Consider the following 16,319-nt stretch of genomic DNA (forward strand, 5'->3'; position numbering starts at 1 on the left):
GGTCAAAATTTCAAACTTTGTCCGATCGGGCCCAAACTTGGTTTGTGGAATCCTTGATAGGAGGGGAATATACTGCGCGAAATAAAATCGAGGTCAACCGAGGTCAAAGGTCATTACGGAGGGTGTCAAATTTCAAACTTTGTCCGATCGGGCTCAAACTTGGTGAGTCGAAAGCTTCGTCTGAGGGGAGCATGATAAACATCATATGGAGGTCATCCGAGGTCAAAGGTCAAATGTCATCGGGCTCAAACTTGGTAGGTGGAATCCTTGATACCAGGGGAATATATGCGCAAAACAAAATTGAGGTCAACCCAAGTCAAAGGTCATGTAGGGGCTAAATTTAAACTTTGCCCTATTGGGCTTAAACTTGATAGGTGGAATCCTGCATGAAAAAAATTACACCGAGGTCATCCGAGGTCAAAGGTCATCTGGGGTCAAACAGTCATGTCAGTGCTCTCACAGCATCAGGGCTCTCACAGCTGCAGGTGCACTAGTAATAATAATAATAATAATAACACTAATAATAACAATAATAATAATAATAATAACAACAACAACAACAACAACAACAACAACAACAACAACAACAACAACAACAACAACAACAACAACAACAACAATCTATATTAATAAAATAATAAGCGGTCTCTATCTGTCTGTCTATCTATCTATCTGTCTGTCTATCTATCTATCTGTCTGTCCGGCTATGCGTTTCGCCGCGCTTCAACGCATCGCGCTGAAATTTTGGATATAGATAGGTATTGGGAAAAGCATGTTGGCCATGTGGTTTTGAAGGTCATCGGAGGTCAAGGTCAAAGGTCAAAATTTCAAACTTTGTCCGATCGGGCCCAAACTTGGTGGATGGAATCCTTGATACGAGGGAAATATATGCACAAAATAAAATCGAGGTCAACCGAGGTCAAAGGTCATTACGGAGGGGTCAAATTTCAAACTTTGTCTGACCGGGCTCAAACTTAGTGGGTGGAATCCTTCCTATGAGGGGAGCATGAAAAACATTATATGGAGGTCATCCGAGGTCAAAGGTTAGATGTCATGGATTTCAAACTTTGTCCTATCGGGCTACAGGGCCATTACAACTGCAGGTGCACTAGTAATAATAATAATAATAATAATAATAATAATAATAATAATAATAATAATAATAATAATAATAATAATAATAATAATAATGGTTTATGTATTACAATACAATCTGGAAAGCTCACATAAAATTAGAATTGAATTTACCTCATTCTCAGATTCACGTTCTTGCTCCGAGTCATACCCTTTGGTATCCATGGTTGTGAACTATAAATCTTACGAGGTGGATCCTTAAAATTCACGGATTTCTCACTGTGATACGCAGAATGAATGATATATTTAATTTAGTTTAGAACACAATTATAACATACAAACAAACAAATACCTAAAGAAGACATTCTAATCACATATAATAATTAAATAAAAAGAAATTAAAAATCAAATAAATACGCCAATTGTGATTTTGAAATTAAATAAAACCGTATATAAAACACGTGTAAAGGTATAGGTATGGTTCATAATGCATTAACATGACAAGCTACATGAGAATAACAGGAATAATGTCATGAAAATTAAGAAATAAAATATACGGTAACAATATACCTGTCCCATGACTACCATTACTATGTGTTACCTTCAGCAGATACTACACCTGCCCATTGACACCATTTGCTGTGTTTTTACTATCTCCAGTAGACAGAACGCTTGTAAGAGCCCAATACGTAACAAAATCCCAGTACGTATCAATTTGATACGTATTGGGCTCAACCTCTTCTACCTAGAACAAAAAGTGGCAAAAAAATAATTCATCCCGCCCAATACGTAACAAAACTAAAATTTGATTAAAATTACTTTATTCATACTCCCTCCCTCTGTAGTGGTTTTTGTTACGTATTGGGCTCTATACATTTTTTGTTACGTATTGGGCTCCGGTTGTTTTTCAAGCAAATTATGGATATTATGTGCATGTGTTTTTATAGAAGTACTTTATATTGACCCAGTAACTCATTTTGAGTCTTTCTAGAACAAAATATTTGACATTTGGAATTTATTTGTTACGTATTGGCCTCTGGTTATTTTAAAAGGACATTATCATGATTAAATGCATGTTTTTGTTATAGAATTATTTATATTGACTCAGTAAATCCTTTTGAGTCATTTTGATTCTTTCTAGAAAAAAAAAAATTTTGACAGTGTTTTTCTCTAGACTTAGAATTTTTTGTTACGTATTGGGCTCTGGTTATTTTTAAAGCAAATTATGGGTTTTAGGTGCATGTTTTTGTTATAGAATTACTTTATATTGACTCAGTAAATCCTTTTGAGTCATTTTGAGTCTTTCTAGAAAATTATTTTTTACAGTGTTTTTTCTCTAGACTTTTTTTTTGTTACGTATTGGTCTCTGGTTATTGTGGTGATTAGTTGCATTTTTGTTTGCTATAAACTTACTTTATATTGACCCGGTAACTCATTTTGAGTCATTTTGAATAATTCTAGAACAAAGCTGATTATGGTTATTAGGTGCATGTTTTTGTTATAGAATTACTTTATATTGACTCAGTAACTCATTTTGAGTCATTTTGAGTCTTCTAGAAAAAAATTTGACAGTGTTTTTTCTTTAGACATAGAATTTTTCTTGTTACGTATTGGGCTCTGGTTATTTTTAAAGCAAATTATGGTTATTAGTGCGTGTTTTTGTTATAGAATTACTTTATATTGACCCAGTAACTCATTTTGAGTCATTTGTGACTCTTTCTAGAGTCATTTTGAGTATTTTTAGAACAAAATATTTGTCAGTGTTTTTTGGCTGGATTTTTTGGTTACGTATTGGGCTCTATACATTTTTTATGCGTTTTGGAGGTTGCCCTGTCGGGAAAGAGTGTTGATTTTGGTGGTTGCCGTTTGGGCTCTATACATTCTTTATGCGTTACACGGTCGGTAAAGCTGTTTTATCCGGATTTTTTCGCATATGGACATGACCTGACCTCCAGTTAATATTTATCGAACAAAGAAAACAATTCGAGTGGGTCTAATTTTTTGTTACGTATTGGGCTCTTTACATTTTTTATGCGTTTTGGAGGTTACACTGTCGGAAAAGCTCTTTAATCCGGATTTTTACGCCTATATGGAAATGACTTGACCTCCGGTTAATATTTATCGAAGAAAGAAAAAAATTCGAGTGGGTCTAATTTTTTGTTACGTATTGGGCTCTATAAATTTTTTATGTGTTTTGGAGGTTACACTGTCAGTAAAGCTCTTTTATCCGGATTTTTTCGCATATATGGAAATGACTTGACCTCCAGTTAATATTTATCGAAGAAAGAAAAAAATTCGAGTGGGTCTAATTTTTTGTTACGTATTGGGCTCTATACATTTTTTATGTGTTTTGGAGATTACACTGTCGGAAAAGCTCTTTTATCCGGATTTTTTCGCATATATTTACATGACTTGACCTCCATTTAATATTTATCGAAGAAAGAAAAAAAATTCGAGTGGGTCTAATTTTTTGTTACGTATTGGGCTCTATACATTCTTTATGTGTTACACGGTCGGTAAAGCACTTTTATCCGGATTTTTCGCATATATGGACATGACTTGATCTCCAGTTAATATTTATCGAACAAAGAAAAAAATTCGAGTGGGTTTAATTTTTTGTTACGTATTGGGCTCTTTACATTTTTATGTGTTTTGGAGGTTACACTGTCGGAAAAGCTCTTTTATCCGGATTTTTTCGCATATATGGAAATGACTTGACCTCCGGTTAATATTTATCGAAGAAAGAAAACAATTCGAGTGGGTCTAATTTTTTGTTACGTATGGGCTCTATACATTTTTTTATGCGTTTTGGAGGTTACACTGTCGGAAAAGCTCTTTTATCCGGATTTTTTCGCATATATGGACATGACCTGACCTCCAGTTAATATTTATCGAAGAAAGACAAAAGTTCGAGTGGGTCTAATTTTTTGTTACGTATTGGGCTCTATACATTCTTTATGCGTTACCCGGTCGGTAAAGCTCTTTTATCCGGATTTTTCGCATATATGGACATAACCTGACCTCCAGTTAATATTTATCGAAGAAAGAAAACAATTCGAGTGGGTCTAATTTTTTGTTACGTATTGGGCTCTATACATTTTTATGCGTTTTGGAGGTTACACTGTCGGAAAAGCTCTTTTATCCGGATTTTTTCGCATATATGGACATGACCTGACCTCCAACTAATATTTATCGAAGAAAGACAAAAGTTCGAGTGGGTCTAATTTTTTGTTACGTATTGGGCTCTATACATTCTTTATGCGTTACCCGGTCGGTAAAGCTCTTTTATCCGGATTTTTCGCATATATGGACATAACCTGACCTCCAGTTAATATTTATCGAAGAAAGAAAACAATTCGAGTGGGTCTAATTTTTTGTTACGTATTGGGCTCTATACATTTTTTATGTGTTTTGGAGGTTCCACTGTCGGTAAAGCTCTTTTATCCGGATTTTTTCGCATATATGGACATGACCTGACCTCCATTTAATATTTATCGAAGAAAGACAAAAGTTCGAGTGGGTCTAATTTTTTGTTACGTATTGGGCTCTATACATTCTTTATGCGTTACACGGTCGGTAAAGCTCTTTTATCCGGATTTTTTCGCATATATGGACATGAGCTGACCTCCAGTTAATATTTATCGAAGAAAGAAAAAAAAATTCGAGTGGGTCTAATTTTTTGTTACGTATTGGGCTCTTTACATTTTTTATGCGTTTTGGAGGTTACACTGTCGGAAAAGCTCTTTTATCCGGATTTTTTCGCATATATGGACATGACCTGACCTCCATTTAATATTTATCGAAGAAAGAAAAAAAGTTCGAGTGGGTCTAATTTTTTGTTACGTATTGGGCTCTATACATTCTTTATGCGTTACACGGTCGGTAAAGCTCTTTTATCCGGATTTTTCGCATATATGGACATAACCTGACCTCCAGTTAATATTTATCGAAGAAAGAAAAAAATTCGAGTGGGTCTAATTTTTTGTTACGTATTGGGCTCTATACATTTTTTATGTGTTTTGGAGGTTACACTGTCGGTAAAGCTCTTTTATCCGGATTTGTTCGCATATATGGACATGAGCTGACCTCCAGTTAATATTTATCGAAGAAAGAAAAAAATTCGAGTGGGTCTAATTTTTTGTTACGTATTGGGCTCTTTACATTTTTTATGTGTTTTGGAGGTTACACTGTCGGAAAAGCTCTTTTATCTGGATTTGTTCGCATATATGGAAATGACTTGACCTCCGGTTAATATTAATCGAAGAAAGAAAACAATTCGAGTGGGTCTAATTTTTTGTTACGTATTGGGCTCTGTACATTTTTTATGTATTTTGGAGGTTACACTGTCGGTAAAGGTCTTTTATCCGGATTTTTTCGCATATATGGACATGACCTGACCTCCGGTTAATATTTATCGAAGAAAGAAAAAAATTCGAGTGGGTCTAATTTTTTGTTACGTATTGGGCTCTATACATTTTTTATGCATTTTGGAGAATACACTGTCGGTAAAGCTCTTTTATCCGGATTTTTTCGCATATATGGACATGACCTGACCTCCAGTTAATATTTATCGAAGAAAGAAAAAATTCGAGTGGTTCTAATTTTTTGTTACGTTATGTGTTTTGGAGGTTACACTGCCGGAAAAGTTCTTTTATCCGGATTTTTTTCGCAAGGATTTACTTGATTTGATCTCCAATTAATATTTATTTATTGAAGAAAAGGAAGTACCGACTATTTCTTTTAAAGGCGCATATTGGAATGTCATCTTTCCCTGGGTAAGATCCACACCAGGCCAGCTCATGGCCCGAGGGTAACATGAGTATGTTTGTTTTACCTTGAAGGCAAGGATAGTCTTGCAAATATGGGCTAACTTTGCCCTAGGCCATCCAATATGCCATATACATTAGGACTACAAGTTCACAGATTTTTTTTTGTTATGCGTTTGGAGGTTTGCATGTCAAAAATGGGGTTTATAGGATTTTTGGTTTCATGGTTCGACTTCATTTGATATCCCATTAATATTAATCATAGACAAAAAAAGGTGTTATTTTTGATAGGTTATTCCATTTGTAGGTGTTAATGTAAAAATAATGGTTTTATTCTGATATTTTTAGCGGCGAAGCCAGCTGAAGCAATACCGTGCCATTAGTTCATTCGTTCGTAACAAATCGCTTGTTAAGGCACCGAAACACAATTTGAGATGAGTGTTGTGTAAGATGTGTGCAGTCCCACACAGACTGTCCTGGACTGTCCCACAATCTTGGTTCGTTTCCATCTTTGGCTAATGGAATGATACATAATTACATACGACCTATGAACAAAAAGTTCTGTACCCCCATTAACCCGCCCCAGTTTCAAATTCCGCTTCTAAAATAGGCCTACTAAGTGCCAAAAATCCATTCTTTCTCCACAAATCAATGTCAATGATTACACACACTGTCGGATCATGCGGCGATCTTTTGTGCGTAATTATAGAGGGCCAGGGGATTTACTTTATTGAAGAAATCAAAGAGCGCAAGAAATAACAATTGTAGTGTAATGATTGGCAGACACTATTATTTCTTTTAATGAAAAAAAATTGTAATCGAAAATCCAGTAACCAGTAACCAAACATTGAACTTATTAATAATGTTACATAGTATTATTTGTAAATTAAATCAAATACTGGAACATCTGACGTCATCACAACATCTTCAATCAGATGCCTGACGAAGTCCGATGCTTTCGGACGCAACGTAGCAAAGTGAGTTGCAAATTTTAGTTCCAGTATTTGATTTAATTTACAAATAATGTTTTGAACTACTGGATGAATAATCTACACCAAGATATAATGTTACATAGTCTTCATTACCAGTCATTATCCACGGATCCGAGGGTAGGAGGGTTTAAAAGAAAGCCGGTGGACTGTGATGAAACGCGGGAATAAATTCCATAGAAGAACGAATAAAAGGAGAGAAAACGTAGAGATATAGGCCTAAGCAAGAAAGAACGTGATGGTTAACGTATAAAGAAGAGTGGGTGGAGAAAAACAGAAAACGGAGAGAGACAGGGCGGCCGTAAACAAAATGGACTCTGGTCGGACATAATGACCCCATCCCCTTTAGAAGAAAATGACAGCCCCTTGAGACCACCGCTTCTGAAATTTTATCGGCGCTTGATTCAATTTCGGACTGTATTTTGTGAAAATTTGGGTATAGTTATTTAGGCCTACATTGTTGACAAATCTAAGTCTAAAATAAACCAAAAGGAAATTGCAAACTGTATTTTTTTTCACATTTCTGTCGACTGAGCAGGAGAGGGGAACTTGCCACTCTGCCCCAGGGCGATACTCCATTGGTGCTGATTAGGGTGTGGTGCGGAGGGGTGATCGGAAACGCACATATTTTTTCAATCTTGCTAAATTAATACTTCAGTGTAATTGACCTTTTCGGTGAACCCATAAGCCTTTGCGATTACACCTGAGATGTCGTCATTTGACTTCAGTACGCGTCAGGCCGATGCGAACATCGTTTAGCAAACATCGTTACTGCGCATTGTATATATATAAGTCGACGTGACGTCAAGTAACGACATCTCAGGTGTACTCGCAAAGGCTTATGGGATTTACCGAAAAGAATTGGATGCTGGGATATGTTTTTAAACATAAAATACATTTTTATAACTGGTATTATTAATGTTTGGTTACACATTTGATGTTGTTTCATTTATAATATGCTGAGTATATTAGGCCAAAAAAACTAAATTGTTGTCTTGCCCTCCCAATCCTAAAATCTGGTGGTACAGCCGGACTCACAGTAACATGAGTGAAGAGAGGCAAATGCATAATATCGGCTGTATTTTCTACCCGATGTTGAATATTTTATTGAAGTAAATAATATCAAGGCCCTTCACAATTAACTCTTAGTTTACTGATTAATTTTTTAAATTAAATTGGTTTTTTTAAACCCCAAAAACCCTGCCCATAATTATTTTCGCGATTTTGACCCGGCCGCGGAGGGCAACACAAAAATTTTACCTAATCATAACACTTGTATATCGAGCTAATCTCGTAAGAGGAATACACACATATTTTCATTTAAATGTTTACGACTTTTTAACGTTTCCGGCATATAAAATCTTATTTTGGTTATGAGTTCACCTACAAAAAATGGAAAATGTATCAAAATACATTGTAGGTAACATTTAAATGTATAATATGCTAAGCTTGAAGAAGCTATCATTTTATACAGGACAGAAGTTATAAGAGTGGAGGTAGAACGTTTTGAATGACCCTCGTATATCAAGGAGGTTCAACGCCCCCTGGGAAAAATGCCACAATGAAATAAAATATGAAATATAATCTTCAGTAGATAGCAATGACTTCACAGAACAATCTGCTATCTTCATTTGATAGCACTGACTTTACATAACCATCAGCTATCTTCAGTAGATAGCAATTACTTCACATAGCCATCAGCAACCTCAGTAAATAAATATGACTTAACGTAGCCATCAGGTTATATCAATAGATAACAATGACTTTATATTACCATTTCTAAATTGGCAAATACTGTATCAAGTTGGCAATTGATATAGGCCGTAACCCTCACCCTAACCTTTAACCCTAACCCTAAGCCCTATAACTATAAATCTTAACCCAAGTCCCAAACCAAAACCCTGACCACACGCAGCGCCCTTACCCTTACGTTCTGAAAACCTTAACCCGAATATCCTAAACCCTAAACCATTACCCTAAGTCCAAACCCTAAACCCTAACCATAACTAATTCGGTGGGTTGCTAAATCTATATCGGTGGGCTGCTAAATCTATATCTAAATATAGATTTAGCAGTTCAGCATATAGGGGGCGAAATGTCAGGTAGGCGAAGTGTCCTGTTTCCCTTTAGTAGATACGTGGTGTGTGGGCACTATATTCAGCAGTTCAGCATGTAGGGGGTGAAATGGTAGGGATGCGAAATGTCCTGTTTCCCTTTAGTAGGTGAGAATAACTTCACAGAGCCATCAGCTAACCCCGGTATATAGCATTAACTTTACATAGCCATTAGCTATCTTCAGCAGATAGCAACGACTTCACATAGCCATCCGCTAATATCAGTAGGTAGCATTGACATCACATATAGCCATCAGCTATCTTCAGTAGATACAAATGACTTCACATAGCCATCAACTATCTTTAGTAGATATTAATGACTTCACATAGCCATCAGCTAACCTCAGTAGATAACAATGACCTCACAGAGCAACCATCTATCTTTAGTAGATAGCAATGACTTCATAATAGCCATCGGCTTTCTTTAGTAGCTGGCAATTACTCCATATTAGACATCAGCTATCTTCAGTAGATAATAATGACATCACATATACATTACCTAACTTCAAATAACAATGACTTCATAGAGCCATCAGCTATCTTGAATATTTAGCAATAACTTCACATAGCCATCAGCTAACCTCAGTAGATAGCAATGATATCACATAGGCATCAGCTATATTTAGTAGATAGCTTCACACAGTAATCAGCTATCTTCACCAGATATAGCAATGACTTCACAGATCTATCAGCTATCTTCGGTAATGAAATTAATTGACATAGCCATCAGGTAACCTCTGTAGATAGCAAAGACTTCACAGAACAAGCAGCTATTTTTAGTAGTTTGAAATGACTTCTCAGGGCAATCGGCGATCTTAAGTAGATAGCACTGGTTATCTTCAGCAGATAGCACTGACTTTATATTGCCAACAGCTATCTTCACTAGTTAGATAGTAATGATTTCGCAGATATTTATTTGATAGCACTGACTTCACATTGCCATCGGTAATCTTCAGTAGACATGGTAGATAGTAATGACTTCACAGAACAGTCAACTACATGTATCTTCTGACTTCCCATAGCCACCAGTGTCTTAAGTAGATATCAATGAGTTTACATAGCCGCCCGCTTTTCTAAGTAGATAGCAATAACTTCACAGAGCAGCCAGCTATCTTCAGGAGATAGCAATGACTCCACAGAGCCATCAGCTAACATCAGTAGATATCAAAGACTTAACTTAGTCATCAACTATATTCAGTAGATAGCAATGATTTCAGAGAGCCATCAGCTAACATCAGTAGATAGCAATGACGTCATATAGTCATCAGCTATCTTCATATTGTCTGATTAGCAATATACTTGATGACCATGCATGATGATTTATTTATTTATTTATTTATTTATAACATTCGGCGAAACGCCAGGCTAAACCCAATATTGACAAGCAATAAATTGAAGGGATGCCTATACATGAATAACATCAACAAACAAAGAGAATAAATAAAGACACAAAAAGGTACCAAAACATGCCAAACAGACAAAAGAAGCAAAAGGAAATAGCTGGGAAAATACACAAAGATGACGGTGAGGTGACCATGCAAATTGTATGCAAATTAACCAGTTTTCTATAATCGTTCTTCACGTACAAAACATTGCAGACTCCACAGTTACAAACTTCAAACTATTCTCTACCTTCACAAGTAATCACAGGAACTCCAGATACCTCTATCGATTTTTTTTAAACAGACATTTGTTACGGTTGTTCCACACATGACACATTGGTTTAGCGGTGCTTTGGTCAACTTCAAAGGACCTTGCTAGAGGGCACAAACATGATTCAACATCGACAGATTCGGAAAAGTGAACCCTTTTTATAATTCGGAATAGAGATCACGGTGACTCATTTCGGAATAAAGAACCCTATTTAGATTTTTTCATATTCCGAATAGAGAACTTTTTTCATATTCGGAGTAGAGAACCCATTTTTTCATATTCGGAATAGAGAACTTTTTTTCATATTCGGAATAGAGAACCTTTTTGTTTTCGGAATAGAGAGCCTGTTTGTGTTTTGAGAATTTTCGGAATAGATAACCTTCGGAATAGAGAACCGTGTTTTTCGGAATAGCGAACCTTTAGTAACATTGTACACCCTTGGTCAGTGCACCGATCTACTTTCTCCCCAGGCACCAAGCAGGGGCGTCGTTAGACCAATCGGATTGGGGGGGTAAGCGGCATATTTTGCCGACGGAAATATTTTGGTCTGTCTAATACAATTGTGAATTGTAGATCCCAATTTTATTTTTTCTCCAGGGCGCTCAAGAATCTAAAAAGTGTGTGTGTGTGTGTGTGGGGGGTGATTATCAAACAATTTTCCTCAATATTTTCTTTTCATTATTAACTACTTTTACAATAACAATATTGTATATCAACAACTTCCGCACATTAACTTTTGTAATCTGCCGACAATCCTATATGTTTTGCCGACAACCGTCACTTTTACCGAGAACATTAAGAATTGGAGGATACCACCCACCCCCTTCTAGCGGCAGCCCGCAAAGTTACGTCATTTAGGGAGCGGTCATTATTTACGCCAACAAGGGGGGATGGAGGATTTCCATATTTTTTCTCGATTTTTTACGTTCCCCCTTTCAGGTCCCCCCCCCCCCCACCAATCAGGTAAACAAAATTGATATTCTCCTCTCCTAACTAAAAACAAGTCCTTGGTCTTTTTTGTTTTTGATTTGTTTTTATCGAATGCTTTCGGTTGACACTTGTAGGCCTACTGGTTCTCACATTATCCAGTCAGAATTTTACAGCACTAAAGTCATAGATTTACTTTTTAGAGTTAACAAGTCACTGTACAACTGATCATGTGATGCCGCGATGTAGGCCTACAAAAGTATAAAAACAAGTTGGAAATTATTATGGAGGGAATGACGTTTCTTGCTTCCCTTTGAACATGAAATTGCTGCAAGAATATCATGGGCGTGCCCAAGGACATCGACAGGGGGTCCAGGGGCTCAATGCTAGGCCTCTGTCGGGGTCCAGAGCCTCAGTGGAAAGCCTCCCCGGAAAATTGACATTCGACTATTTTGGACTAATTTGATGCATTCTGGTGTGATTTAGAAAACTAATAATGGTTAAAGGCATATGGCCTATAAAGTTAGGCGCACCATGTGCATAACAGGAGGCTAGATGGGGAGTGACGGATTCCAGAAAATGGATTCTCTTCTTTTAAATTTGATTCTGGTTGACCCACAAAAGTGTTTGTGGGGAGTGAAAATGTTTATCATTTGGTGTCGGTTTCACCACAATTTTAGGTTAAAGCAATAAAAAGGGGTCATCGGTTTTGCATGGGGGTAGTAACTTCATATGTTTTGTGTTCATTCAAGACATTTGATTTTTGGGTTTTTTTGCAGCTTTGTCCCAAAAATGTAATTTTTACATGGTAAATGTTTGCAAAATGATTTATGCGTCATGGAAAGTATATCAAGTGGCGATGGATATTTGGATCAAAAGTCAATACAAACATTTTTCTGAGACCTCTGGTTTTGACCTATGAACTCTTGAAATTAATAGTAGGCACTAATGCGTGTTTTCAGTGATGGAGCCTCTTTTATAATCTTGAGCAGTTTCTTGCATTACAAAAGTTTGTATTACACTTTATATTATTGATATACAAGCTTTAATTTTAAGCTATTAGGAGCATTCAAAGTGAAGGCCATATATACTCATTTTAAAGCAAATTCTGCCAGTAAAATATAGCAAATTTCTCAGTAAAATAAAAAAAAATGTAGTAAATGGGGCACACCGACATCGCCTGGCTAATAATTACTTGGTACACGCAGAGATACTAAAATAAATACCAGGGATCGATACACGTGAATGTGCTATGCATGATTTTGATATTCAGACGAAAATCTTTGGATATCGGGGTAGAAAATGATGAATATCTCCCGTAAATGATTTCGTCTGAAGAATCCAGATGTGGTTCCTTGCACTTGAATATACGTGTTGAACATATATGATAGTCGTTAGCTAGCGTCTTGAGAAAGAAGCTTGCGTCTTGAACTCAAAAACTCACCAACATTCTGATTTTATATTGCGTTGGTCCTGCATGGACTACAGCGCGTAGTACAGCTACACTCACTACTCCCGTGGAGGCAGTATAAAAGTCGATGACCATTGACAATGGCGTATACAAGCTTACTTACGCACAATCAAGATCAATTACCCGGCTATTGTGAGTAGCCTTAGTCATGTCCCTCGACTAATTATGCGTCTCAAAGGTCGGAACAAAATGGCCATGCGTGGCTGTGGATTCAACCTACCATGGCGATTTCTGCCATGAAGATATCGGAGCGATGACACTGTGACACCGGTATCCAAAGATTTTCGTCTGAATATCAAAATCGTGCATAGTACATTCACGTGTATCGATCCCGGGTATTTATTTTAGTATCTCTGCGTGTACCAAGTAATTATTAGCCAGGCGATGTCGGTGTGTAGGGCCACGATCTAGAGAGGGGCAAGTTTTAGAGGAAAATAATAATAATAAAACAATTTTTAAAAATTAAAAAAGAAAGAATATAACACTCACTCAACCCTCTTAAGAATGTAAGCATTAAAATAATACCTGTTCTGGCCCACCAGGATAATAATTGATAATTTTTGCATAATTTCTCCATTTTTATAACGTGCGTCACCCAATAGGATTTGCTCACACGTTTAAATAGCTTATACTATATCAAATTATATCAGTGACATTAACAAATATCGTATATTGGACATATTTTTCGTATAATTACTCACGATATCCGCCCATTGGCTTACTGAACAGAACTAGATAATTATTATCTTGTATAATAAAAATCGATGATCGAATATAACTTTTTCGCAAGGTACCGATACCAATATGAATATCCGATTCATAATAAATTGTAAGTATGGGATAGTACTGGACACTTCACCCTGCACACTTTCACCACGTATATTTCCACGCAGCCCGCACACTTTCATCCCAGGACACTCTCATCCCGTACGCATTCGCCCTCTAAATAACAAGCTATTCTATGTTCAAAATGGGAAGAATGGCCAGGTCGGTCTTGTCGATTTTTTTTAAACCTTCAGCTTTTAAAAATCCTAACAAGTATTAAATACTGGTTCATCCATTAGGGATATTGTCAATTTTTACTACTGGATACTTGTTAGATAATCAATTAAGACTAGTCTTTCAAAAAAATTTTAATTAAAAAAAAAATTAGTTTCTGTATCTGTACAAATTTAAAAAAAAATCCCCACTCGATTTTTTTTCTTTCTTCGATAAATGTTGGAGGTCAAGACAAAATGCGAAAAAAAATCCGGATAAAAGAACTTTTCGGACAGTGTCGGAGCCAAAACGCATAACGTAAAAATTAGACCCTCTCCACTTTTGTCTTTCTTCGATAGGTATTAATCGTAGGTCAGGTCAACTCCATTTATGCAAAAAAAATCCGGATTGAAGAACTTTTTTGAGAGTGTCGGAGTCAAAACGTATAACGTAACAAAACAATTAGACCCCCTTGATTTTTTTCTTTCTTCGATTAATATTAACCGGAGGTGAGGTCAAGTTCATACATGCGAAAAATTCCGGATAAAAGAACTTTTCCGACAGTGTAACTTCCAAAACGCATAACGTAACAAAAAATTACATCCACTCGATTTTTGTTCTTTCTTCGATAAATATTATTCGGAGGTCAAGTCATGTCCATATATGCGAAAAAATCCGGATAAAAGAGCTTTTCCGACAGTGTAACCTCCAAAACGCACAAAAAATGTATAGAGCCCAATACGTAACAAAAAATTAGAACCACTAGAATTTTTTCTTTCTTCGATAAATATTAACTGGAGGTCAGGTCATGTCCATGCAAAAAAATCCGGATAAAAGAGCTTTTCCGACAGTGTAACCTCCAAAACGCTTAAAAATGTATAGAGCCCAATACTTTACAAAAATTTGAACCACTCGATTTTTTTTTTTCTTTCTTCGATAAATATTAACTGGAGGTCAGGTCATGTCCATATATATATATATATATGCGAAAAAATCCGGATAAAAGAGCTTTTCCGACAGTGTAACCTCCAAAACGCATAACGTATCAAAAAATTAGACCCACTTGAATTTTTTTCTTTCTTCGATAAAGATTAACTGGAGGTCAGGTCATGTCCATATGCGAAAAAATACGGATAAAAGAGCTTTTCCGACAGTGTATCCTGCAAAACGCATAAAGAATGTATAGAGCCCAATCCGTAACAAAAAATTAGACCCACTCGATTTTTTTCTTTCTTCGATAAATATTAACTGGAGGTCAGGTCATGTCCACATATGCGAACAAATCCGGATAAAAGAGCTTTACCAACAGTGTAACCTCCAAAACGCATAAAAAATGTAAAGAGTCCAGTACGTAACAACAAATTAGACCCATTCGAATTTTTTTCTTTCTTCGATAAATATTAACTGGAGGTCAGCTCATGTCCATATATGCGAAAAAATCCGGATAAAAGAGCTTTACCGACAGTGTAACCTCCAAAATACATAAAAATGTATAGAGCCCAATACGTAACAAAAAGATAGACCCACTCGAATTTTTTTTCTTTCTTCGATAAATATTAACCGGAGGTCAAGGCATGTCCATATATGCAAAAAAATCCGGATAAAAGAGCTTTTCCGACAGTGTAACCTCCAAAACGCTTAAAAATGTATAGAGCCCAATACTTTACAAAAAATTTGAACCACTCGATTTTTTTTTCTTTCTTCGATAAATATTAACTGGAGGTCAGGTCATGTCCATATATATATATATATATATATATGCGAAACAATCCGGATAAAAGAGCTTTTCCGACAGTGTAACCTCCAAAACGCATAACGTATCAAAAAATTAGACCCACTTGAATTTTTTTCTTTCTTCGATAAATATTAACTGGAGGTTAGGTCCTGTCCATATATGCGAACAAATCCGGATAAAAGAGCTTTTCCGACAGTGTTACCTCAAAACGCATAAAAAATATACAGAGCCCAATACGTAACAAAAAATTAGACCCACTCGATTTTTTTTTTCTTTCTTCGATAAATATTAACTGGAGGTCAGGTCATGTCCATATATGCGATAAAATCCGGATAAAAGAGCTTTTCCGACAGTGTAACCTCCAAAACGCATAACGTAACAAAAAATTAGACCCACTCGAATTTTTTTCTTTCTTCGATAAATATTAACTGGAGGTCAAGTCATGTCCATGAGAAAAAATCCGGATAAAAGAGCTTTTCCGACAGTGTAACCTCCAAAACGCATACAAAAATGTATAGAGCCCAATACGTAACAAAAAATTAGACCCACTCGAATTTTTTTCTTTCTTCGATAAATATTAACCGGATGTCAAGTCATGTCCATATATGAGAA

The 16,319-nt window shown here is 36.2% G+C and overlaps 1 protein-coding gene across 2 annotated transcripts in view; it reads right to left on the reverse strand.

The window, feature by feature from the left end:
• LOC140163122 (uncharacterized) overlaps positions 1–16,319 on the reverse strand; it is a 127,237-nt gene that overhangs the window by 39,388 nt on the left and 71,530 nt on the right. For both annotated transcript variants that reach the window (XM_072186498.1, XM_072186497.1), the window contains exon 2: positions 1,249–1,353. In XM_072186498.1, coding sequence (XP_072042599.1) covers positions 1,249–1,299 — 51 coding nt within the window. In that variant the 5' untranslated portion in view covers positions 1,300–1,353. The remainder of the gene's footprint in view (positions 1–1,248; positions 1,354–16,319) is intronic.

This window comes from Amphiura filiformis, chromosome 10, assembly GCF_039555335.1.
Source record: "Amphiura filiformis chromosome 10, Afil_fr2py, whole genome shotgun sequence".
NCBI lineage: Eukaryota > Metazoa > Echinodermata > Ophiuroidea > Amphilepidida > Amphiuridae > Amphiura > Amphiura filiformis.